The 23,137-nt window shown below is 50.3% G+C and overlaps 1 protein-coding gene across 1 annotated transcript; it reads right to left on the bottom strand.

Moving 5' to 3' along the window:
* Positions 1 to 1,234: 1,234 nt before the first annotated feature.
* On the bottom strand, positions 1,235 to 21,635 carry MAP3K14 (mitogen-activated protein kinase kinase kinase 14). Its single transcript, XM_006897823.1, has 15 exons — positions 21,289 to 21,635; positions 19,511 to 19,580; positions 17,802 to 18,012; positions 17,080 to 17,694; positions 15,990 to 16,127; positions 9,482 to 9,611; positions 9,136 to 9,267; positions 8,520 to 8,624; positions 6,036 to 6,199; positions 5,333 to 5,483; positions 3,602 to 3,952; positions 3,385 to 3,491; positions 2,743 to 2,887; positions 1,747 to 1,847; positions 1,235 to 1,399 (listed from the first exon to the last, which is right to left on the bottom strand). Exons 1-15 carry the CDS (start codon positions 21,542 to 21,544, stop codon positions 1,235 to 1,237), a joined length of 2,841 nt encoding a protein of 946 aa, XP_006897885.1. The 5' UTR covers positions 21,545 to 21,635.
* Between the last annotated feature and the right edge of the window lie 1,502 nt (positions 21,636 to 23,137).

The raw sequence follows: 23,137 nt of genomic DNA, 5'->3' as shown, positions 1-23,137 counted from the left end.
CAGTTAATGCTACATGTGTCCTGATCAGCCTCCACAGTGGGGCAATATTTGTATGTGTGTGTGTCATCTTAGAGAGATCTGGAAGAAGTTTGAGGAGGCATGTCAGTACGGGTCAGACTTGAGTTCCTTCAGAGTCTCCTGGCCCAGAGGGGGTCCACACTGTTACTTTTGCTCCCCGTGGAGTCACTGTCCTGTCCTCCTGGAGGGCGGCTATGAAAGTGCTTTGAGGTCATCTGAGTGCAAAGTGCAGCGACAGTGCCCCTGCAGGCAGGAGGGCAGGGGCACGTGGGTGTGATGAGGTGCTGGGTGTCAAAGCTGGGGCCTGGCAACCATGGGGTCACTGGGGGCTGCTCTCTTTTTGCATTTATCATGCTCTGTCCTCAGACCATTCTGGTCAAGACGGTTCTGTGTCCACTCTTCACTTTTACAGATGAGGAAGCTGAGGGCAGCTAGTCAAGGGAGCGCTGGCCTGGGGCTTCAATGCCAAGATGGCCTGTTGCTCCAGAGAAGGGACTAGTAGCCAGTAACAAAAGATGTGTGCTTGGGACTGAGAACCATACAGAAACAGCTTCTTTGGCTCTTGGTTGAAGGCAAGTTCAACTGAAGATCTGAATTCCAACCACCTGAGAAGCACGGGTTGAAGTTTCCAGAGTGACACCCAGTGCTAGGGATTCTTTCCTCCTTGACTTCATCTGAACAGTTAAAGATCTAGAGGGGTGTAGATGACCTAGAAAGGCCAGATGAGGGGGCCAGAGGTCCCCATAAGCCCAAGGGCAGGTACGCCTGTCAACCTGCTTCCGTACCGGATCTGAGTGTGAGTCCTGAGGCACTGTGAGAAGGCCAAGGAGCCAAGGGGCAGATTTTCCTTGACCCAAGCCCAGATCAGAGGCTGTTCACCCTTGATGGTCAGCAAGTGTGCTGACCCAAACAGGACAGGTCAACTTGTTAGGGCCCAGGGCAGCCAAGACCCTCTTTCGTTCCGGGAGGGAAGAGTCCTCATGCATCCTTTCTCGTCACGTGTGCAGCATTCTCTTGGCTGGGTCAGGCAGGACTCCAGCGGGAAATCCTGGGTGGTGCTGGCTCGTCCCGCTTTGCTGCTGCTGGTCCCTGGTCATACCGCTGAGCCAGGGGATGGCAGGTCTCCGGGAAGAGGGCGAGCCTGTGTCTCAGGGCCCATCAGATGCTGAGAAGGAAGGCTGTTCTGGCAGAGCAGAGCTGATGGTGGGAGACGAGGCTAGGGCCTGTTCTCTAGCTGGCCATGCTTGACTCTCCAGCTCCAAGCAAAGCTGCCATCAGGGGCCAGGGTGCACTGTAGGTCGATACCGGAGTCTGGCACCTCCATGTCATAGTGCACAGGCTGCCCATCCTTGGTCACCAAGCTGAAGGCTGTGGCTGGGATCTGGGGAGAGAGTAAACCAGCAGGCCTGGGAGAGCTGACTTGGGGCTGAGAAATTTCTCCTAGATGTGAAGCTGAAAGTCCCCTGCCATACTGCGGGCCACATCTTCCTCCTGCCAATCAGCAGCCCCAAAGGTGTCCATTCTGGAGCACGAGGAGAACCCACTGAGCCCCCGTGAGGGTCCTGAGGACCCTCAGCCCCAGTGCCCTGAACCCCTAGTCCTGGGGGACCACCTGAGACCCCATCAAACTATCCCACAGGGTGTCATTTCTTCTCTTTATTCAGAAGCCTTCCTCTGCAGACAGCTGGGCTCAACACACTGGCTGTGAGCAGCAACCTGTCTTCTTACCTGGTTGCTGATGCCAGTGGCGATGTCTCCCACCTTGACCCGGTGGAACTCCCGGATATGCAGGTGCTCCCCGTTCAGAGACTGTATTTGTACTTTGACACCTAGAAAGCAGGTGACAGTCAGGAGGCCGGCTCTCTGAGGAGCAGGGTCCTGGCAGGGTAGAAACTTTTAGTAAAAAAAATTCACCCTATCTATGGAAAGGGAGGAGGTTCTGGCTGAGATGAGGCAGCAGAGACCACAGCTAGGCTGGAGTGGCTCTAGTGTCACACACCTGCTAGTGCTTCCTGGCACTCTGCTGCCAACCTGAGCATTCGGCCCACATGGCAAAGAGCTGGGGCTGGCTTTGATAGGGAAGTAATAGTCCAAATTGGACACAAAGCAAAAAGGAACTGAAAACAAAGATTCTGAAATTAGACTGTGGCAATGTAGACCATAACGTTCTCTGAGCGGGCGGGGCTCTGGCCAGGCCATGGGGGCTGCACACCGCTGAGTCACACTGGCCCTGGGGCGGGTCATGCTAGCTGAGGCCTTGTTCTCTGAAAATCACAATATGATTGGTGTGGCTGGGCTCGAGACCAAGAAATTATATGTTGTTTTTATCCTACTGTGGCCTCAAATCCCAGAAGAGGATGCTGGGACGTCTAAGTGAAGTATTAGCAAGCCACGAGCTGTGTTTCTGATTATAATATCCAGGGCTGCCGCTCTACCTTGTCCCTTCAGATCTCCTGACTCCAGCATGGGAGAGGCTCATGTCAGGGGTAGCTGCTGGGACTCCCGCAGAAGCCAGCGAGGACACTGGCTGCCACTGTCCCAGCAGCAGAGGCTCTTGGGGAATCAGAGCCTTTGCTCTTTACCTGACTAATTAGCTGGGAACCTCAGGATCTAGGCACCAGATGCCTTCCCTGCATGTCCCCATGGTGCCAGAGGAAGAGGGATGTGGCCCCTGTAAGATTCCCTAGTCCTAGGGGTTTGGCTGTCATGAGGTTGCTGACGTACCATTGAAATGTCTCGGGATGTCTGTGGGTCGGCCCCGGGCCAGCACCATGTTCCAGCTGGAGCTGCGGGCCTCTGCCTGGCTGCTCCACGAGTGTATACCAGAACTCAGGGTGCCCCGTGAGCTCTGAGAGGCCTTTGATGGATTCTGAAACAACATGGGGGGAGACACACACTCAGGCTCGTGGGCCTCAGGGACCATCTTTGGCCTTAGTCTCATTCAAGGAAAAGGAGTTAATCTTGGAGAGAAAAGCTGTTCTTGTCCCAGGCTGGGGTGTAGCTCCACTGGGTCCTCTTGGGGGTAAGCAGGGGCTGAGCTCATGGGGAGGAGGCGTGGACTGGAGGCAGAGAAGGAGTATTTCCACAGGGAACAAAGTCCATCTCCATGTTGGCTCTGGTAGCTAAACCCATTCTCCACCGCCCTGGTGTGTGGAGGATGGACTACCTCACCCTGAGACACCATGACATGTCATCAGCAAGACCCCTCCCAGAGGGAAGCTCCTGGCACCTTCCTGCCCTTCACTCACTCCTCATACACTGTCCATTCACTGGCTGTGCACAAAGCCGCCAGACACTCTGACACTGTGTCAGAGTCGGGAGGACTATGCCCCTACAGTGATGGTTCCTGGCTCATGGTTGGCTCACCTTTTCACTGTCATCTGACAGGGAGAGGCTGTCGATGCTGAGGCATGACAGGATCTGCTCTTGTTCCTCCAGAGAGAATGGCTGGGACAAGCTGTTCAGAAATAATTCTGTGGGGAAAAGCAGAGCTATGGTGACTGGGAAGGGTCTGGCTTTGTAGAGCGGGTTCTTTCTGGAAGAAAAGCATGCTGGGAAGAAGACGCAGCCATTCTGCCCATACCTAGCTCCAGCTGCTGCAGCTCCTGCTCGGGGAAGGTGGCCCTGCGTTCTGGTGAGCTGGGGCTTTTGGCAGGGGCTGGGTCCAGGGAGCACAGAGGCAAAGGTTCCCATGTCCCAGACTCCTCCTTGCTCAAGTTCAGGGTCGGGGACTTGTTCCGCTCTGGGGGCTCTGGCGGTAGAGGAGGCTGGAGCTTCGGACCGCTGCCCACGGTCTCAGCTGGCTGGGGCCCTGGGGCCGCTGTCAAGAACTCCCTTGGCTGGGCGCGTAGGGTCTGGTGATAGTTTGCTTGGTTTGGCAGCAGATGTCTTGGTTCTTTGTATTCTCCCTTCCAAGGGCTCTTCAGACCTCCCACTACAAAACAGAGCACAGCACAGAGGTGGGAGGGTGCCAGCACACAGATGACACTTGGGGTCATGTCAGGGATACCTCTCTGGAGCAGAGGAGAGCTTGCCAGAGCCATGTGCTGAGCCATCTCTGAGATCATTTAGGAGGGCAACAGTGGTCTGTCTCCAGAGGGGGCATCTTAGGTAAGATGGTCTCAAAAAATTGAAACAGGACTGTATTTGTCTTTTATTCCATTTTCCTTCTGGTTACAGTAGCAAATTGAAAAACTACAGAACTGGCTTCAGAGAAGGCCCTGAAGCAAAGCAAATTAAAGCTTTTTAAAACCTAGGCAAGATCACCAAGAAGTTTCCTGGTGAAATGACCTCTCTAGCTCTCCGTTCCTCTCTTATCTCTGGATGTCACTTCCCAAGGATACAATTTCTCTGGAGTGAGGTTAGCACTAGAGTCACCCTCATAATCATACCTGTGTCTATTATGGTGTGGGAGACTGTGCGAAGCCTCCTTCTTTATCAGTTATTTCCATTAAATTTCCATGGCCACACTTTCCTCTGTCCCTTGCCCAGGTAACATTCTGATTATTACCTTTTATTTACAAAACGTGTCTTGTTTTTATTTATCAGTTTGTTGTGTCTCTTTCTGTTGGTTTTTTCCACACAGCACTATGTTTGTCAGACCCATCCATGCTCTGTGGACAGTGGATCTCTTGCTTTAACTGCTGTCTAGCGCTCGCTGGGGCATCCCTACCTCTGCTCTCCCAGGCTGGCACTGGGTTTGCACTGACTCTTCCCACAGACCAGGGCAGCAGAGGCCCTAAGGTGCGCCCCCTGGTGGGCCTTGTGGGAAGCGAACCAGAAACATGGAGACAGCAGCCTAGCCCACATGCCTGAGTACTGCCCAGGGTCTCAGTCTCCCCACCTTGGCTCTACCTCTTTCCTAAGCAAAGGGTTATAGAGTGACACCTGGCTTAATTTTTCATTCTTTGGTCACTTCTCAAAGAAATCAGGTCAGAATTGACTCATAGCTGACCCTCCAGTAATTTTTCTGGGACTAAAATTGCATGGGAGGAGACTGCCCATCTTTCTCCTGAGGAGCAGCTGGTGGATTTGAACCTCTCACACTTGGGCTGGCAGTGCTAGGCCACTCTTTATGTGTGAACCTCCTCCTGCCCGTCTCCTGAGTCTTCTCTGTTACAACGAGGCTTGGCACTTAGCCTGTTTCCTCACATCACCTGCACCTCCTCTGCATCCCTAAGGTTAGGGTCATACCCATCTTCTAACAGGTGACAAGGCTCCCAGACTTGAGTGTCCTGCCCAGCCCACCCCTGCCACCTCGGGGGCTTGTGGCCCTCAGCCGTGTAGGGGGAGAAGCAGCAGTGCAGGCTCTTACCTTGTTGCAGGGCCAGGCTGACTGTGCCCCCCAACTCCACCGCCGAGGGCCTGTGGCTGGGCTCTTTCCTCAGCCCCTCCTGGATGGCCTGTGCGGTGAGAGGGGCACAGGAAGGTGGGATCTCCCTCACAGGTGGGGGTTCACTGGCAATCTGCAGGTCAAAAGACAACAAGGTGAGGCCTGTAACCCCCATTTCCCAGCACTCAGCCTTGCAGCTCCTGCCCCATGCTGTGTTGTCACCAGAAGTGGACTGGCCTGGGGCAGAACAAAGGCTGGGCTTTTCTAGAAAAACAAAAGTGTCAGGTAGGACACAGGGACCATAACAATGAGCTCCAGCCCAGAGGTCATGAGGATGGTGCAGGATAGGGCAACATTCCTATCCATTGTTCATATGGTCTATGAGTTGTGCAGTTGACTTGACAACACCTAATAACAACAAGAACAGGCCAAGGCCAGGGAACAAGAGATCCATGTCCACCGAGCCCGGTCTGTCAGGGGGCAGGTGATGGTGTGGTCCTGGATGTGAACCCGCCATGCACTCATGAGGCCTCCGTTCAGGGTGGCAAGGGTTTTTGTCAGGATCTGCACACGATGAGGCCTCCCCTTGTTCCCTGCTCCCACTGCTACTGAAAAGCAGCCCAAACAGGGATCCCCATGGGTCTGCAGCCCTGACGCAAAGGCCTTACACGGTGCGGTTACTGACCTGAAGGAAGAGCGGCCCGAGGAAGTACTGGGTCCAAGGGTGGCGGCCATTGAGCATGTGTAGCATCATGCAGCAACTGCTCCAGACATCCACCTTCATGTCACAGGGCTTGCCCAGCACCACCTCTGGAGCCATGTGGGTCTCCGTGCCAGGGATGTAGTCCCCTGTGGAGGTGAGGGCGAGATGGAAAAGTAAACAACCAAAAACTCTGAAAAGCAGGAGCCTGGGCAACAACATGCCAGTCAATTCCCTGCACATCCCGCTTCTTTACTATAGGACTCCCAGCAAACTTGCTGGGGTAAGTGGAGTCAGGGACCCTGTGTGGACTAGGACATAGCACACTGTGGCCTTTTAAAACTGAGGGAGGGGTGGTTATTGAAATCAAGTAGAAGATAAATTAATGGCATGACGTTTCTGAAATATTAGAAGTTAAAGAAAAAAACAATTGTTAAAAAAAAGTATATGTACAGAAGACTGGAAAGAGTGATCAAACTAATAAACCTCAATTGCTGCGGAGTTGGAACCAATTAAGCTGAACCCTGCTGCAGGTTTTCAGAGGCTGTAAACTGACCATCTTTCTCCAACAAGCAGCTGGTGGCTTTGAACCATCTGCCTTTGGATTGCCAGCACAACTCCTTAACCATTAGGCCACCAGAGTTTCCTGGACAAACTGACTGCAGATATCCACCTCCCCCCTGCCCCCCGGCGGCCCTGGCACTTTGGATTTTTAATTTTCATTTAGGTCTACTTTCTGCAGTGTTGGGGCTCTCATGGCCTAGTGGTGTGGAGTTGTGCTGCCAACCCAAAGGCAGGCCGTTCAAAGTCACTAGTTTCTCTCAGGGAGAAAGATGGGAAATCTCCCAGGCAATTTACAGTCTTTAAAAACTCGCTGGAGGGTTAGTTATGAGTTGAACGGAGCTCTGGTGGCTTAGCAGTAAAGAGTTATGCTGCCCACATAAAGGCATCACGGTTCAAATCTACTCGCTGCTCGGAGGGAGGAAGACTGGCAATCTCCTCCTGTGTTATTTACAGTCTCTGAAAACCCATGGGAGGGTCTGCTAGGAGTCAGTTCAGACATGATGACAAAAACAACAAAACTATCTGCAAAGAAAAGATATAATAATAATAATAAAAATAATAATAAAAAGACCCTCACTGAAGTTATGGGATTATGTAGGTGAGCAGTCCATGGTCATATTACTACACAATCCTTTAAAGAATCATAAACACCCAATAGACAGTTTTCTTTCTGGCCAAAATGAAATAATTTTCTGCTTAAGGTTCTAAATAAAATACAAGGCCCAAGAATTGTGTTATAATGGCCTTAACTATACAGAAAAGGAAAAACCCTCCCCAAACTTGAGAAGAATGATTATTTCTGAGCAAGAGAAACGCTGAGAATTCTTTCTCACACTCCTCTTTTATACCATTTAACCCTGTGCTTGCCAAATTTCGGACATCAAGGTATTCTGTTTTGTTCTTTTTAATACACTTTTTGATTAGGATTTGGGCAATTTTACAGAGTGGATTAGCATTCTAGTCAACCCTTATATATACTGTTTTTGACACTGATTACAATCTCCACGTTGTACCCTCATCCTTCCCATGATCTCTCTGGGGTTCTTGTTTCCGTCCATCCTTCCTACCTTCTGAGCTTTACTCAGGGCAAGCGCTGCCCTCGTGACCGTGTGTGGTTGATTGCTTCTTCATGGGATTCCTGTTCACCTCATAGATCTGTCTATTGTTTGGCTGCCACAGTGATGGGTAGCTCCATTCCAGGTTCAAAGGGCAGCTAATGGTCAGTGTCTCAGGGGTGACACCAGTCTCCCTCAGACAGTAAGTCATTATTGTGATTTTGGGTTTTGTTCTACATGTGTCGACCATTCTGTCCAGGACTCTCCAGTATCTCTTTCTGAGTGGTTAGCAGTGACAGTCGGGCACCATCTAGACCTTTTGGTCTCAGAGCCATGGACGTTAAGGTTTTCATGGTCTATTAGAAACTAACTGTTTGCACTCAGCATGGACTATTTTAATAATCAGAAAAATAGAAGTTAAAAATAGATGTTTTCCCAGCTGCACAGCACAGGCCTCTTGGTCAGCCCACTGTACTTCCAGCCAACTGTGTACTCAGAGGTGTGGAGAGTTGGGCTCACAGCCCGGAGCACAGCTCAACCACAGAGGCCAGCCAAGAGTGGTGGAGTCATGGTGCTCTGGCCAACGGGACTTGAGACCTTGGGTATGGGCCCCCAGTCTTTCCAATTCCCTTCTTGATATAACAGGAACATCAGAAATGAACACATGCGTGTATTATTTAACTATAATAAAAACCTTATGGCCCAGGGTTACTGTGGGAGTCAGATCTGTAATGGTGAATGGAAAGCACTCACATCTTTTACTACTATTACAAAAAACCCCAGAAGAGGTCCATGTTCAGTAAGCGCTACTTCTACTAGTGTGGTGGGACAAATAGTCTGGAGGCCTTACCTGTGAGCAAGGACCTTCCCAGGCTATTGGGTTGAAGGCACACAGCATGGCCAAAGTCACAGAGGGCCGCACGGCTCCCATCGCTGGACAGGAGCACGTTGTCAGCTGCCAGGCCACCCCAGGGAGGAAGAGGAACAGGTGAGTCATGTCGTGTCCCAGCCCACCCTGGCTGGGGCTGTCCTGGACCTCGAGTGAGGTCATTTTCTGGCTGACCCTATGGGGCAGCTGCTGCTTCTGCTTAGACTCATTAGTCATGGGAGATGGGAGGAGGGTATCAGCTCAGACTAGAGGCAGGCAGCAGGCTGGAACTCAGACAGAAAGGGGACAGGCTTTATTCCTGGGGTGCTGCCACTCAGCTTTGCTGTCCCCACGCTCTCCCCGTGGTGACCAACCAGCATGTAGGATGTTGGTTTTCAGCTTTCTGTGGGCACCACCCTCTTGGAACTACAGTGCTTAATGGAGGACCTGGAGAATATCTTCTCTCTCCCAACCTGTCAGCCTTGCGTAGGCTCTGCCACAGGAGATGACTAGCAGGTCCAGAACAGTGAGGAAGTGGCCAGAGAGCATGAGCTGAGGGAGTCCACTGGGGACCAGGGACATGGGGTCTGGGCCTCACCTTTGACATCTCCATGCAGAATCCTTCGAGTGTGCAGGTATTCCAGCCCCTCCAAGGCCTGGCCCAGGTAGAACAGGGCCCGATCCTCCGGCAGACACCCCTTCTGCTTTATGAGCTGGCCTAGTGAGCCACCTAGGAGATCAATGATCAGTCTTTACACGAGGTTTCCCCAGGCTTCCAGGCAAGCCAAGAGCCAGTGTGAAAGTCAGGGAGTGGGAAAACAGGTCTTTCCTGCAGATATCACAGGGTCAAGAGGTTAAAATGGATTAGTTAAGGGTCAAGGCCATACTGGGGAAGATTTGGGGGTAAGTTTTGAGGGAGAAAGGATTGGGACTTGGCACCTTACCTTCCAACAGCTCCATGAAAATGCTGACCCAAGGGCCTTCCTTCACGGCTCCGTACAAAGGGACAATCCTGGGTGAGGTCAATCCTGCACATGCCACCAACTCCTCGGCCCGAAACACTTCTATCCGTACCTGAAAGGACCCACAGGTGTCTGGGTCAGAGGTGAGGGAGACCAGGGCTGGATCCTCAGGACAGAATCTGGTAACTGCTACTGGTTCATCTCTTGGCTCACCTCAGGCTACTGATATACCCATGATGGGTCAGAGGTGAGCCTGTGGTACCTTCAGAGACTCAACTATGTGTGCCCCTGGTGTCAGGGAAAACTTCCTGTGCTTTATTAAAGTTCCAGAGTACTGACCACGTGCAAAAACACACAAAAACCAGAGCCACTGTCCAGACTCCTGGTAGTCTGTCTACGCTCAAATCTGTCAAGGTGAGGATATTTATGACCCTTAGCCCAAGGCTAAGGATGTCTGGAATGTAAGGCCCTTTGATTATCAATATCCACGTCTCCTTTTTAGAATCTGGTTTCTGAACCATCTGATGCTAGAGCTGATTCTGCTAAGATTCCATCTCAGGTACCTTTGTGTTGAACCTTTCAGCACACGTTTCAGCACTGTTTTGAACTCATCTGTAATTGCCTCTTTCTCAGAGGACTCAAAGATCCACATTGATGGGGGCTGGTGTTGATTTTTGTTGTCCATAGCTGTTTCCCCAGTATCCAGACACAAAGGAAGCAGGAAGGACATGCCGGCTGCAGAATATGGGCTTGATTCATTAACTCTCATGCCCTTGGATTCTTCATTGTGAATGGTCATTTGTTTCTGGAGGGAGCAACAGCTTGGCATAGCAGGAAGAACCAGGCTGTGGACAGGAATAATCATAGGCTGAGATCCTACCTAGCCTGACTATAGTCAAAGACAGATCACTTCTCCTCAGCTGTGTGCTTTCATATATGAATGGAGACACAGTGGTATTTACTCCTGGGCACGGTGAGGACTTGGACGATAGCAGACACCATGCCTGGTAGACAGTAAATGCTCACTCCTCACGTCCTTCTTTCATCTCAAATAAGGGCAATTCAGTAAGTTCTTAGACTTCATATTAGGGACTGTTGTTTCTTCCAGGCAGTTGTGGTTCACTCCTGTGTAAACTCTGAGCAGAATCATCAGGGGATGCTGGATGCACCAAAAGCAGTCTGGGAGACAGGTGTCTGGGACACAGGAATTCTGTCTGGAGACTTGCTAATTTGGAAAACAGGAGCTATGTGGTCCTTCCGTACTTTTCCATGATCAGTAGATAGCATCTCTTTGCTGGCTTTAATTTTAGTTACTCAACTCATATGCATTTATCAGTGCTGTTTTCAAGGCCTCTGCATCTGAGCTAGAACCAATTCACCAACAGCACTGGTATCGGTGAATATGTAAGTATTCTTTTTTTTTTAATTTTTAATTATATTTTATTAATTTTCATAAACATTTAGAGATTTTGGGCTTCCACTCATTCATTGTTGCACTATTCTCTCTACCCTCCTCCCAGTTTGTTCTTGTCCAAATGCCACAGTGCTTGTCAAAGCCAGTTCTGATTAATCTTCTTTGTCAGTGTGTCCTTTGCCATTCCCTATCACTCCTCCCTGAGAGAGACTTCACCCTGAGTCATAAGGAAAAGGGGATGGCGTATTCTCTTAGCTACTTCCTGCTGAAAAGGGACGCTGTGGGTTTCAGGGTGAAGATCTTCTCTCACTACTCTAAAGGGCCCCTTTGGCAGTAGGAAACAGAATATGTAAGTATTCTAACCTTATGGCTCCCAAACTGTGAGCCCTCATTCTCAAAGCACCTCAGAGGAAGAGGAGCTACATGGCTGTTTTTACTCAAGGGGCCGGTGAGGCACTGCATCATGACAACTACTAGCTCCAGAAATCTCACACTTTCGACACTGGATCACAAAAAGTTCCTTCAGATGATCTCATTTGTGAAAATGGATTTCTAGAAGTGGTGATAAAAAGAGCGAATACTTCAGAAGAAAAACATACAAGAGGAAACAGAGGTGGTGGTGTCCAATAATTTCAAGGCTTGAGAATTTGGATGCTGCCCAACAAGGCTTACATCCTGTGAGTAAGTAATTATGTTTGTTTATAAGTGGAATCAAATATTTTTATATGGAATAAAATACTTTTCTTTCAATAAAATATGGAATAAAATATTTTTTCTTTCAATTTATGTATTTTGGTGTTTGTTTGTTGCTTTGTGTGTTGTTCCCCCCCACCCCAAACTTGCTAACAGGTCCTCGAGAAAGTTCAGCCAGAGTGCTCCTTAAAGGCAAGGATGTTGAAGCTTCATCTCACATACTTCGGCCATGTTGCTAGGAGAGGCTATAGTTTAGAAAGGACATCAAGCTTTGAAAGGTGGAGGGTCAGTGAAAGAAAGGAAGACTCTCAACCAGATGGCCTGACACACTGAGCTCTAGTATGTCAGAGATGATGAAGATGGCACAGAACAGGACAGAGTTCAGAGTTCAGTACTGATGCCACCGAACAACAACCGGTTGTTAGGACAAATCTTTACTACAATATTTGCTCTTTCTGATAAATGAGCTATTAGCTATTTCTTTTGGCCTGAAGCATTAGGGGGAAATTGCAGAGACGTTAAGGGCTGGAAACAAGATAGATTTGGGAATCCTTGTTTTAACTTCTAATGAAATATCTAATTCTCCCATAGTGTACAAGCATGTTAAACATATTTCCAACCATCCAGAGCCAACTGGGGTGGATGGAGGACTCAGGAGGAGATTGTCCCTCCTTCTCCAGCAGAGCATCTGGTCGATTCGAACCGTGCACCTCTGGGATTGCAGTGCAGCTTCTCGCCATTAGGCCACCAGAGCTTGCCTAGGGGCTGCTTCTGAAGTCTGGGCCAGTCCCATGCAAGGCAGGCTGAGGGGCAGTCAGGTGGGGAGAAAGCATCTAACCTCTAATTCAGGTGTGGTCCCTGTCCCTTCTCTGGACTCCAGGACCCTCCCCAGTAAGGTGTGGGCTGGGCTGTGTTTAGGATGTTAATGAGAACAAGTAAATCAGTGCCCACTCTAACGGTTTTAAGCATTTTAGCCTCACTTACTCACTACTGTTAGGACAGAACCAACTCGCAGCTCATCCTCCACTGGGTTTCTGAGGCTGTAAAGTGTTTGCATAGAGACTGCCCATCTTTCTGCCTTGGAGCGCCTGGTGGATTCAAACTGTCAGAGATGCAGCCTTTGGGTTAGCAGTGCAGCTTCTTACAGGGAATAGAAATCATTGCGTTGACTGTCATTGTTAGGTGCTGTCAAGTGGACTACGACTCACGGTGACGCTATGCAGAATGGATCTAAACCTTGCCCTATCCTGTGCCATCCTCGTCATCTCTCATATACTTGAGCCCACTGTTAGAGTCATTGTGTCAATCCATCTCACTGAGGGTCTTCTTTTTCAAGGTAACAAACTGAAACCTGGACCAGTAACCTGTGTAGGATCAGTGGGTGAAGTATCAGAGTTGGGGTTCTGGCCAGGGAAGGCTGACTCCAGGGCCACTGAAGGTCTTTCTGGGTGCAGTTTTCCATTTGGACCCCTCAGCAGTGTGCACATCCAAGTGGGAGTGAGGTCAGCCTCATCGCCTAGTCCACAGCCTCCATCCACTGAACTGCCTTCTTCAAACTCTCTGCTCTTGCACTCCTAGTCATTTTATTTCCATGGTATAAAGGGGGAATGACAGCAATTCTCAAGCTCTTGAAAGATTCCAGCTTGCTCTGACTGGGCAGCCTGACTCTCTGGCCCACCTCCAAGGCCTCACCCCCTCATCAGGGCCTGGTTCTCATCTGGTCTTCTCGCTGACAATCCTAAGGTCTGGCCAGCCCAACTACTCCTCTTGAGGAGAAAGAGGGGCTGCGTGGGCTGCTGACATGTCATCTGCACTGAGTGCTCTTGGCTGGGGCAGAGGGAAAGTTCTAGGGGGGTCAGCCCTGTGGGTGAGAACAGTAGCTCTGGGGCTGGGAAGACTGTGTGTTGTAGTTGGAGCTTTTCTGACTGCACCGGAGAGGTGAGAAATGCAGTATTTGTCCTCTTCTACTATATTAGGGTTGTTTACCTTGTTGCCTGGGACTCTGAGAGGCTGGGACGCTGAGCAGAGGAACAGCTGGGAGGCCTGGTGACTAAGCTCCCTGGCACTGAGTGTTCATCTCCAGGACACTTCACACTCTCTCACCCTCAGGAGGGGACAGCTGAGCCTTCTCCAGTAACCTGGGGAGGGGACTTGTAGCTGAGGAGGTCAGGCACGTGACCTTGGCATCTGAATGGAAGATGATGACCCATAAGGGCAAGAACTCAGCACATGTTTCTGTCAGTGGTGGATGGTGAGGGGTGAGGTGTACTTATCTGCCACAATGTATCTGAAATTGGGGGTGATATTTGTGGATAGTCTCCTTTCTTATCTTAGCACCAATTTGAGCATCCTGGCCAGTGCCTCAAGAGCCACAAGAACCCATGCTGTGTGGAGTCTGAACAGCCCTGGCCTGCTGGGTCTGGCTACTGAAGGAACAGTTACTTGAAACTAGGTTTATATGTTCGTTTATTTCACTGCCCAAGAGGAGCCCTGGTTGACACAACCTTGCTTGCTGAAACTGAGGAGGACCTGAAGCGCTTGCTGCAGAAGGTCAAGGACTGTAGTCTTCAGTATAGATTGAAGCTCAACATCAAGAAGACAAAGATTCTCACCACTGGCCAACTGGCAGCACCATGATGGACGGAGGAGAGACTGAGGCTGTCAACAGTTACAGCTTGCTCAACTCCACAATCAACACTCTTAATACCAGCAGTCAGAAAATCAAAAGATGAATTGCATTGTGAAAATCTGCTGTCAGGGACCTTTCCAGAAAACGTAAACACAACGATGTCAGTCTAGAGATTAAGGTGCACCTGATCCAGGCAATTACTTTTGCAATTACTTGCTATGCTTGAGACAGCTGGACAATGACTAAGGATGACAGAAGAAAAACCGATGCCTTTGCATTGTGGTGCTGGAGAACAATCTTGAAGACACCATGGACTGCCAAAAAAACAAACAGGTTTGCCTGGGAGAGAGTGAAACCAACTTTCTCCTTGGAGGTGAGGATTTTGAAGCTCTGTCTCACATACTTTGGACACACCACCAGGAGGAACCCATCCTTGGAGAAGGTCATCATAGTTGGAAGGGTGGAAAGGTAGCAAAGGACAGGAAGACCCCAGATGAGATGGATTGATACAGTAACTGGGGCAGTGGGGATAGGTGTGTTGGAATCAGTGAGACTGGCTCAGGACAGACTTCAGAGCTGTTGTACATAGGGTCGCTATGGGTCACAGGCAACTCAACAGTATATAATAACACAACAGCAGGGACAAGGTGTATTCTACTTAAGGTAGGGTGGGTATCAGGGGTGAAACAAAAATAGCTGAAGGGGGTAAAAGGCTGGAATCATTCTACCAGGCTGGTTGGTCTGATTTGACAAGAGGCAGGAGTCCCTCATTTCCAGGCCTCGCATGTGACCTTGGACAAGTCTTGTCATCCTCTCCAATCCACAGTTCCAACCAGTAAGATGTGGGGGGTAGAAGAGATGGTTCACTCCTCCCGTCACTGGTTAAAATTCTAAAATGAGCCTGCCTCTCTCCTATGCTTCCTGAAGAGGAGTTTGAAGCACGAACTCTAGTGTCAGATCAACCCTGTCCAGCAATTCCCTCTTACTGTCCATCTTGCAGGGCTATTCTGAGGAGCAAAGGGGATGATTGAGGTGTCATTTTGGCAGTGTCCAGTGATTTATAGCTGAGACGGGGCAGTGCTTACTGGGTTCCAGACCCAGCTGAGCAGCTGGCACTCCCAGCCTCTCTTCTAGTCCTCTCAGGAGTCCTACTGTTCGGGATTCTAGTTCAGCTTTACAGATGAGGAGACAGACACAAGCCTGCCTGCTGCCCTACAGCCCAACTCACACTCTGATTCCCCAAGAGTACCTGACGGGCAGAAGTTATGGCTCTTGTCACCTGCTGGTCCTGGGGGTGCCCACTGTGTGGCTTTCAAGTTATAGCATGACATGAATTTTGTGACGACCCAACCCCTTTCCAGGTTTTGCTTTGTCTTTAAGGGCCTGGCATTCAGAGCAGCCCAAACTGTACTCAGACACCAAAGGCTACAGATGGCTGTCTGTCCCCGCTCAGATGCCCTCTCATGGACACACATACCAAGTGCAGCTCCCAGGCCAGGACATGTGACCCAGACTGTCCCTTTCACTGCCAGCTAACTGGGAGCTGCTAGTGACAGTCAGGCTGACAGGCCCAAGCTGCCCTGTTGTTATGCTGGGAAAGGCAGAAGAAACATATTGGCCACTGCAGGGTTCCGTCTTCGGTCCCTGGCATACTTTTTTGTTGTTGTGGGGGGTGCTGATGGGAAATAACACTCCCTTTTACCTCCCTCAATTTACATTTTTGTTGTTGTCTGTATTCTCTTTTACATACATACCTTTTTGACAGCACACTGGAAGCCAGTCTGCTTGTCCTCCATCCTGTGTACCTCTCCAAAGGAGCCTCTGCCCAGGCGGGGCTGGTGTGTGGCCCAGTGGACATCCTCTCGGTACTCATAATCCACCGGTTTGAGTTTCTGGGGTTGGCAGGAGGAGAGAGGACAATCTCAGTGACCAGGGCAGCAGAAGGATGAAGAGCTACAGTTAGGGAGGCTCTTAAAGCCAATGATATCACCAGGTCTGAGGCAGGACTCTGAGGGGCACAACCAGAGATGGGCTCACAGGAACAGAGTGGAGGCAGTGGACAGCTTCAGGGGCCACCTGAGGGGGCTGATTCCTGTGAGGTAGACACACTTTTTCCTAAGACACAGGGCTGTGGGCCAGAAATGGAATTGGAAGTCTTGACAGTGTAAAACAGAACTCAAGAGTAAGAAAGAAGGGCAGGGGTTAGGGGCTCATAATGCTAAAATGAGTGGAATAAAAGCCATAAACTACAGGTTGGTAAAATCGCTCAAAGTTCCAAATTTACCTAGTGAGAGAATAAGAGGGAAAGGGAAGAAAGAGCAGTGGTGGAGTTGGCCACTCCAGGCAGCTCCTCTTCTAGATCAAAGACATTAGATGAGAGCTGAGGAAGGTGGAGACATGTTTGTCAATGTTGGTACTATTCATCTTTCTATCTTGATTACACACACTCTCTCTGAAAAATGAAGTAACCAACCAGAATAACTAGAAGCACAAACAGCTAAAAAGACTGCCTCTGACAAGGGAGCCTGGAGGTGGAGTGGGCAGCGACAGGTCTGCATCAGCGACTAAGGCTTTTCTACTAACTGACTTATTACCAGGAGTATGAGTGACTCTGGCAAAAAAAGGAATCTCCAAAGAGTGGGAACTTGGCAATGACTCTGACAGGTTTAGAGTGATGCCTCTTTTCCCGTATCAAGTCCCACTCTGATTCAGAGTTGATGCCCTTGACCCTAGAATTGGTGGGTGGGGTGTGTGTGTGTGTGTGTGTGTGTGTGTGTGTGTGTGTGTGTTAGAGAGAGAGAGAGAGAGAAAGGATAAAAGCATAAGAGGCTGGGGGCTAGTTACCTCATTAAGCAGGACCCCTTCGCTGTCCTCTGTTTCGGGGCTGGGTCCCCTCAGCCTGGGGCCCCCTGCTGTCCAGGTCTTGGCCAGGCTGGCGAGGCTGTGGGCCTGGCCTGAGCTTACGCTGCCCTGTAGAGCATGTACTAGGTATTCCTCCACAGAGAACTTCTCACGGGTGACGCCGTGGGATGGGCAGCTGGGCTGCAGGGGTGGGTGAGGCAGGGGTTTCTGAATGTCTACACAGGCCAGTTTGCCCAGGTGTGGGCCAGGCAGGGGCCGTGGTCTGTCCGCACATGCCAGTTTGCTTAGGAAGGACTCCAGAGGCTGAGGTTTCCAGGGCTGGAGAGGGTGGAATGGGAAGGGATGGGGCAGTTTGTTGTAGAAGGGGTGAGCACGCTGGAGCAGAGGGCCCACATCCTGGGGGTGATGGACTTTCCACACGTGGTTCAGACACTGCAGGGGGCTGATGAGCTTGTGGAATTCTGATCGAGGAAGAGTTGGCCGCAGGCCCTCCCCAAGTTTTTTAAAACACAGTTGGCCAAGGTCTGGCTCCTTCAGAGGCTTGATGAACTGGGGGGTGTTTGTAACATATGAAGAACCCAGTGGGGACTCATCTTCCTGAGGGAGAAAACACAGCATGAGGAATAGGGCCATAGGCTGTTCCTCCGAAGAGCGCTCTGTAGGCCCTCGCACTGGGGGTCTGGGTAGTGGAGAGGGGGTCTCACCTGCACGGGGACTGTGCAGCTCTCCTGCTCAGGGGTCCTGGGGAGCGGCTTGGCCAAGGCCACTCCAGCCTGAGCCAGGGTCTTGGTGCTCTTCTTCTTCCGTTTCTTCCGGGATTTGCTGCGCCTCTTTCCCTTCCAACAGACGGGGGCCATTTTGCCCTCAGTTGCATGGGCCACATTGTTGGGGATTTGATCAAGACTCTCAGATTGGCTGTCAAAAAAACGAGAGAGACACTGACTTTGAGTATGAGGAGGGAGGGCGGTATAATGGCTCAGAGAGCGGCACTGAAGTCAGAGACCTGCGGTCAAGTCCCAGCTTTGCTATTGCTCGGTGTGACCACCGAAAAGTTGCGACACCCACAAATGGACCACCGTTTTCTTATGTATAAAATAAGCAGAGCATTTCCTGTCACACAAGGTAAAAATCAAGTGTAAATAAGGGAGCTCTGGTGGCCTAGTGGCAAGAAACTGCTCTGCAATCCCAGAGGAACATGGTTTGAATCCATCAGATGCTCTGCTGGAGAAGGAGGGGCAATCTCCTCCCGTACCAGTCAGATCTGATTTGACGGTACACACACACACACACACACACACACACACACACACACACACACACACATCAATCAATCAATCAATCAATCAATCAATCAAATGTAAATAACTCATTTAAAAGGCAAACATGGCGAGCTCTGATGGCCTAGTGGCAAGAAACTGCACTGCAATCCCAGAGTTGTGCAGTCTGAATCCACCAGATGCTCTGCTGAAGAAGGAGGGACAATCTCCTCCTGTACCAGTCAGACCTGATTTGACGGTGCGCGCGCGCGGGCACACACACACACACACACACACACACACACACACACAAAATAAAAGGCCAAACACCTGGCCCCACCAAGCAGTAGTTACTACCATTGTGAGGGGGATGGTAGTGGAAGATGGGCCATTCTCTCACAGCTCACAAGGGGGCCATGGCCTCATCTTTCACGCCTCCCCCCTTCCCCGCCCCCTGTAGGATGCTGGAAGGCAAGCTGACCAAGACCAGGCCTGGGGACAGCTAGAGGCTTACAGGACACTGAAAGAAGTGGGTGCATCAGAAACCCCATCCTAGGCCAGAGGGCAAGTGGAGCAGCTCCTGCAGAATTCTACCACTCACTACCTTTCTTGATTCAGCCCTCATCACAGCCTTTTCCTCAACAGCAGTTTCCCAATTTCAATGATTAAAAAAGCCCACCCGGTGGTAAAAGATGGAATTGGTAGGAAATTTAGGGAGATGGGGAATGTGGGAACAGACACACCCCAGTTCTGTCCTCCTTTTTCCAGGACTTTTACATTTCCATAGGTTCCTGCTGAGGGGGGCCCTTGCTCACAACCACACGCCAGTGGGAAATGAACGCCTGTTCCCAGCACCCTCCCTACTGATGGGAAGCCAGGGGCGCAGCAAGGACTCTGAGGAGAATAAGAAGAAAATGTCAAGCTGATGTGACCCAGAGGCAGCCTACTAGCACCCACAAGCTGTGATAAAGCTTTTGAAAAGCTTATTTGGCTAAGAGACCAGCTCAGCCAGGAAAAGCTGGACTGGTTCCAAGAGCTGAACCACAGGTGCTGAGAAGGCAGCCAGGGGTCACTTGGGAGCAGCCTGAGCAAATGACTGGGGGTGGGAGGACGCTGCCCTCAATCCCCTGCCTTCCCCCTCAGGCTGGCTTGCTTACCTGTACTGTTTGGATCCAGCGATGAAAATTCGTTCTGAAAAGGTGGGACTGAACTCTTGGCTATTCTCACCTTGTAAATAAGGAGAAAAGGGTTGGTTGGATAAGCAGAGAGAAGAAAGGAAAGAACTTCAGCTGCTGTTTTGGGCCGTGCCTCCCAGGCCCAGGTTGCCTCCAACCAGGAGAGTCATCCCCTCCCTATTACCGTTTTCTTCATTCACCAACCATCCTAGCCTCACTCCTCATCTTAGCTGCCGAGAGGAGAGTATGTTCATATAATAGGAAGACCATGAGGATGCCCATCTACTGTAGTTAATGGTGATGCTTAAGTAAGATCGTATGCCTCAAACAGTTAATGGTGCTGGGGAACACTGAATGTCCCCCAACATTTAATGGTGCTCAGGGATTCCAACCTGCTGTATATTCATCACACCCAATGCCACCGAGTCGATTACTTAGAGACTAATAACTCTATGCAGAACTGCATCTTAAGAGTTTCCAAGGCGAGCTCTGGTGGCCTAGTGGCAGGAAACTGCATTGCAATCCCAAAGGTGCGCGGTTCAAACACACCAGATGCTCTGCTGAAGAAGGAGGAACAATTGCCTCCTGTACCAGTCAGATCCCATTTGACGGTACACACATAAAAAGAATAAATAAATAAATAAAAATTATATATAAAAAAGTTTCCAAGGCTATACATCTTTATGAAATGGATTTGAACTGCTGACTCTTTTATAAGCAGCCCAACACACTATCTGCTGTGCCATCAGGATCCTTGTGCATGTCCTGGAGTCTGGATGGTCTGAGTGGTTACTGCTGCACTAGTACACAAGCCCGTGACTCTCGGAGGACCCGCAGAGCAGGCCTAGTGATCTGCTCTTGCAACGTCACGGCTGTCAAAGTCCCACAGAGTAGTTCCACTCTGAACGGTGGAGTCACCATCAGCTGGAATGGACTGAATGGGGACTTACAACAACAGCCTATATTTTCACCATTATGATCTCATTCATTCTTTTAATGATTTTTTTTTTAATTCTCTCATCTCTCGTCACAAGAAGCCAAAGGGAAGTGAAAGATGTGGAGGATGGGTATGTGCAGGGAAATGTCTTCACCCATTCTTGGTTTCTCCAGACTCCACCACGGTTGGAGGGTAGGGTGGTGGAGAGAGGAGGACACCCAGGCCTCGCCAGGCCTCCTGAAAGGCTGGCACCTGGAGGCAGCTACTACCATTAGCTACCACATTCTGAGGTATCGTGAGTGAATGCAGAAAAGGCCAACCAGGTCCTGCAGTGGCCTGTTGCTCCAGACTGGCCTAACAGCCCAGGGCAGGTGTTCACTCCTTGGGGTGGGGCCACCTCTAGGTAGAAGGTGTGAAGGCCTACCAGATTCAGAGGGGCTTTCCAAGAGGTCTGGCCGTTCCTGTCAGGGGGCTCTGCAGTCACCAGCTACTCACAGTCACAGAGGGTTGCCCCACACGTTGAACCTGCAGAGCACCCAGGACTGGGCAGCCCGCCAGGCAGCCAGGGTACTCCTGCCTCCCAGCCTTCCTCTTCTGCTCTGGTCTCCACTGGCTCGTACAGTCCACTCTCGGGGGCTTTTCTAGCTTCCACTTCATACTGATTCTTGGCTTAACCCCCACTAGTGTCTTATGATAACTGTATATAGCAGTTACACTGACCTTCTCCCACTGAGGGGGAACCCTAGGTCCAGCCTCAGGATAATGTCAAGCAACAGGTCCACCCACTGCCCTCTGCCAATAACCCCAATCCAGTGATCCTTACATTCGGCCTGGGCGATGATGGAGATGGCGGCCAGCCCTCCCTCAGAGCCTTCCTTGGCTGTGCCTTTGGTGATCACGTCGTTCAGGATGTCCCACTTCCCGCAGTACACGGGGCTCTTCTCTGAGGCCTCGAGCTTCCACACTGAGCTTTGACTCTTCCCCACGGCCTGCACCTTCTCCTTGGCTTTGGGAAGCTCCTTCTGCTGACCGACCGCTGAGCCAGGGGCCCCCGGACAGGCCATCTCCATCACTGCCATCTCCCAGGCTCACAATCACCCTGCGAGAGACCACACAGAGTAAGTCACCATAATCCCAGACCCAGAGGGATTCAGGGCAGGCTTGGCTTGGAGAAAAATAAGAAGGGAAGGGCCCTGGCCTCTCTTTATGCCACATGGATTTATTTTCCAACACTCCAAATCGTAAAGGAGTCAACCTCTCAGCTGAAATGACATGTCATGTGTGCTCTGGCCCGTCCAGCTGGCCAGCGGAAACCAACTCCTCCACTCTGTCCGACAAGGAGGATTCCAGGCCACTCCCTCAAGGGCAGTGACAACAAACATCTGGGCTGGCTCTTTCAGGCCTTACTGGACCAGCTGAATCTCCTGTTGTCTGTTCTATGACTAATGAATGCTCCTCTCGGACAGGGTGGTGGATCCTATTCTCCAAAGCCATTCATCACCCTACTGACCCTACAAAGGTATTACCTTCTCACAGGACTTGCTGACACTGACTAAAGTGACTTTTCTCCAAGAGGAAAAAAGAAGAAAATCAGTAGGAGGTGTGTACGTATGCATATATGAATATGCGTGCTGTTGAGAACTCTTGAGTTAGAACAACTCACAATGGCCCACCAGCAGGTTTTCAGAGACAGTAAATCCCACTGATTGATATCTCTCTCACAGCTCTGGTAGCCTAGTGGTAAGGAATTGTGCTGCCAACCCAAAGACAATCTGAATTCATCAGCTGCTGCTCAGGAAAAAGACGGGCAATCTCCTCTTGTGTGATTTATATGGCCTCTGAAAATCAGTGGGAGGGCCAGCTGTAAGATGCCACATAATAACAAACACACATATATATGTACAGAGAGAGAGAGAGAGAGAGAGAGAGAGAAAGAGAGTGAGTGTGTCTTACAAAGTTTAAAATCTGAAACTAGTAGAGTCCAGTACTTTGCTTCTTTCCTAAGATGCACCTGTTTGTGGCCGTCCGGAAGGATGGGTTCCTTCCATTATATCCAAACTTACATGCGGAAAACTTCTACAAATCCTTTTTTTTAGGCAGAATTAGTAGTGGATTTTATAGTAGAACCTCAATGCCAACCTGTGTCTCAGAAACTACGAAGGCAGAGCACAAGAATTCACTGTTTGTGGGTTCGGTCTGAGCCAGCCTTCCTTGTTACTGAGAAAAATGATAATGTGCATGAATGGTGACCAGACTGCCATGAACAAGAACAGGGCCAGCTGAGGTTGTTATCACTTAGAAACCTGTTCAAGGATCAGAACTATGGCCTCTCAAAGGGGGGCCTTCTGGAGTGTGACTTACTTTAAACAAAGCCTAGGATGGAACCAAATGCAGTCAGGTTTTTAATAATAGCCTTCTGATGAGATTATTAAAATGGCTGTTTTTAACAGCTATAGCCTTCCCTGCTCTTAAACCTAGATCATTCCTTTTTGCTCATGCGGCAGAAAGGTAGACCTTTTGAGGCCAAACTTCTAGTATCTCTGGTTCTCGGCTATGAGACCAGGGGAAGCTGAGAGATCCTTAGCGGAAGCCTTCCCACTGCGTCTGCCTCTCTCACCTTTCCCCATCTTGCTCCTTACACTCCAGAGACCTAGCCGCCTGACATCTCTGCC

This window comes from Elephantulus edwardii, unplaced genomic scaffold, assembly GCF_000299155.1.
Source record: "Elephantulus edwardii isolate Elephantulus edwardi_28Jun2011 unplaced genomic scaffold, EleEdw1.0 scaffold00216, whole genome shotgun sequence".
In the NCBI taxonomy this organism is placed as follows: domain Eukaryota; kingdom Metazoa; phylum Chordata; class Mammalia; order Macroscelidea; family Macroscelididae; genus Elephantulus; species Elephantulus edwardii.
This window is presented reverse-complemented; position numbering and strand designations above follow the sequence as displayed.

Bases quoted from the DNA above. Each gene is read 5' to 3' on its own strand.
- MAP3K14 (XM_006897823.1), bottom strand. From the start codon at position 21,544: ATGGCAGTGATGGAGATGGCCTGTCCGGGGGCCCCTGGCTCAGCGGTC. The intron at 18,013-19,510 runs GTAAGCAAGCCA...TTTTTTTGACAG, and splicing joins GCTGGATCCAAACAGTACAG to CCAATCTGAGAGTCTTGATC. The intron at 9,268-9,481 runs GTAAGGTGCCAA...TTGATCTCCTAG, and splicing joins TTTCATGGAGCTGTTGGAAG to GTGGCTCACTAGGCCAGCTC.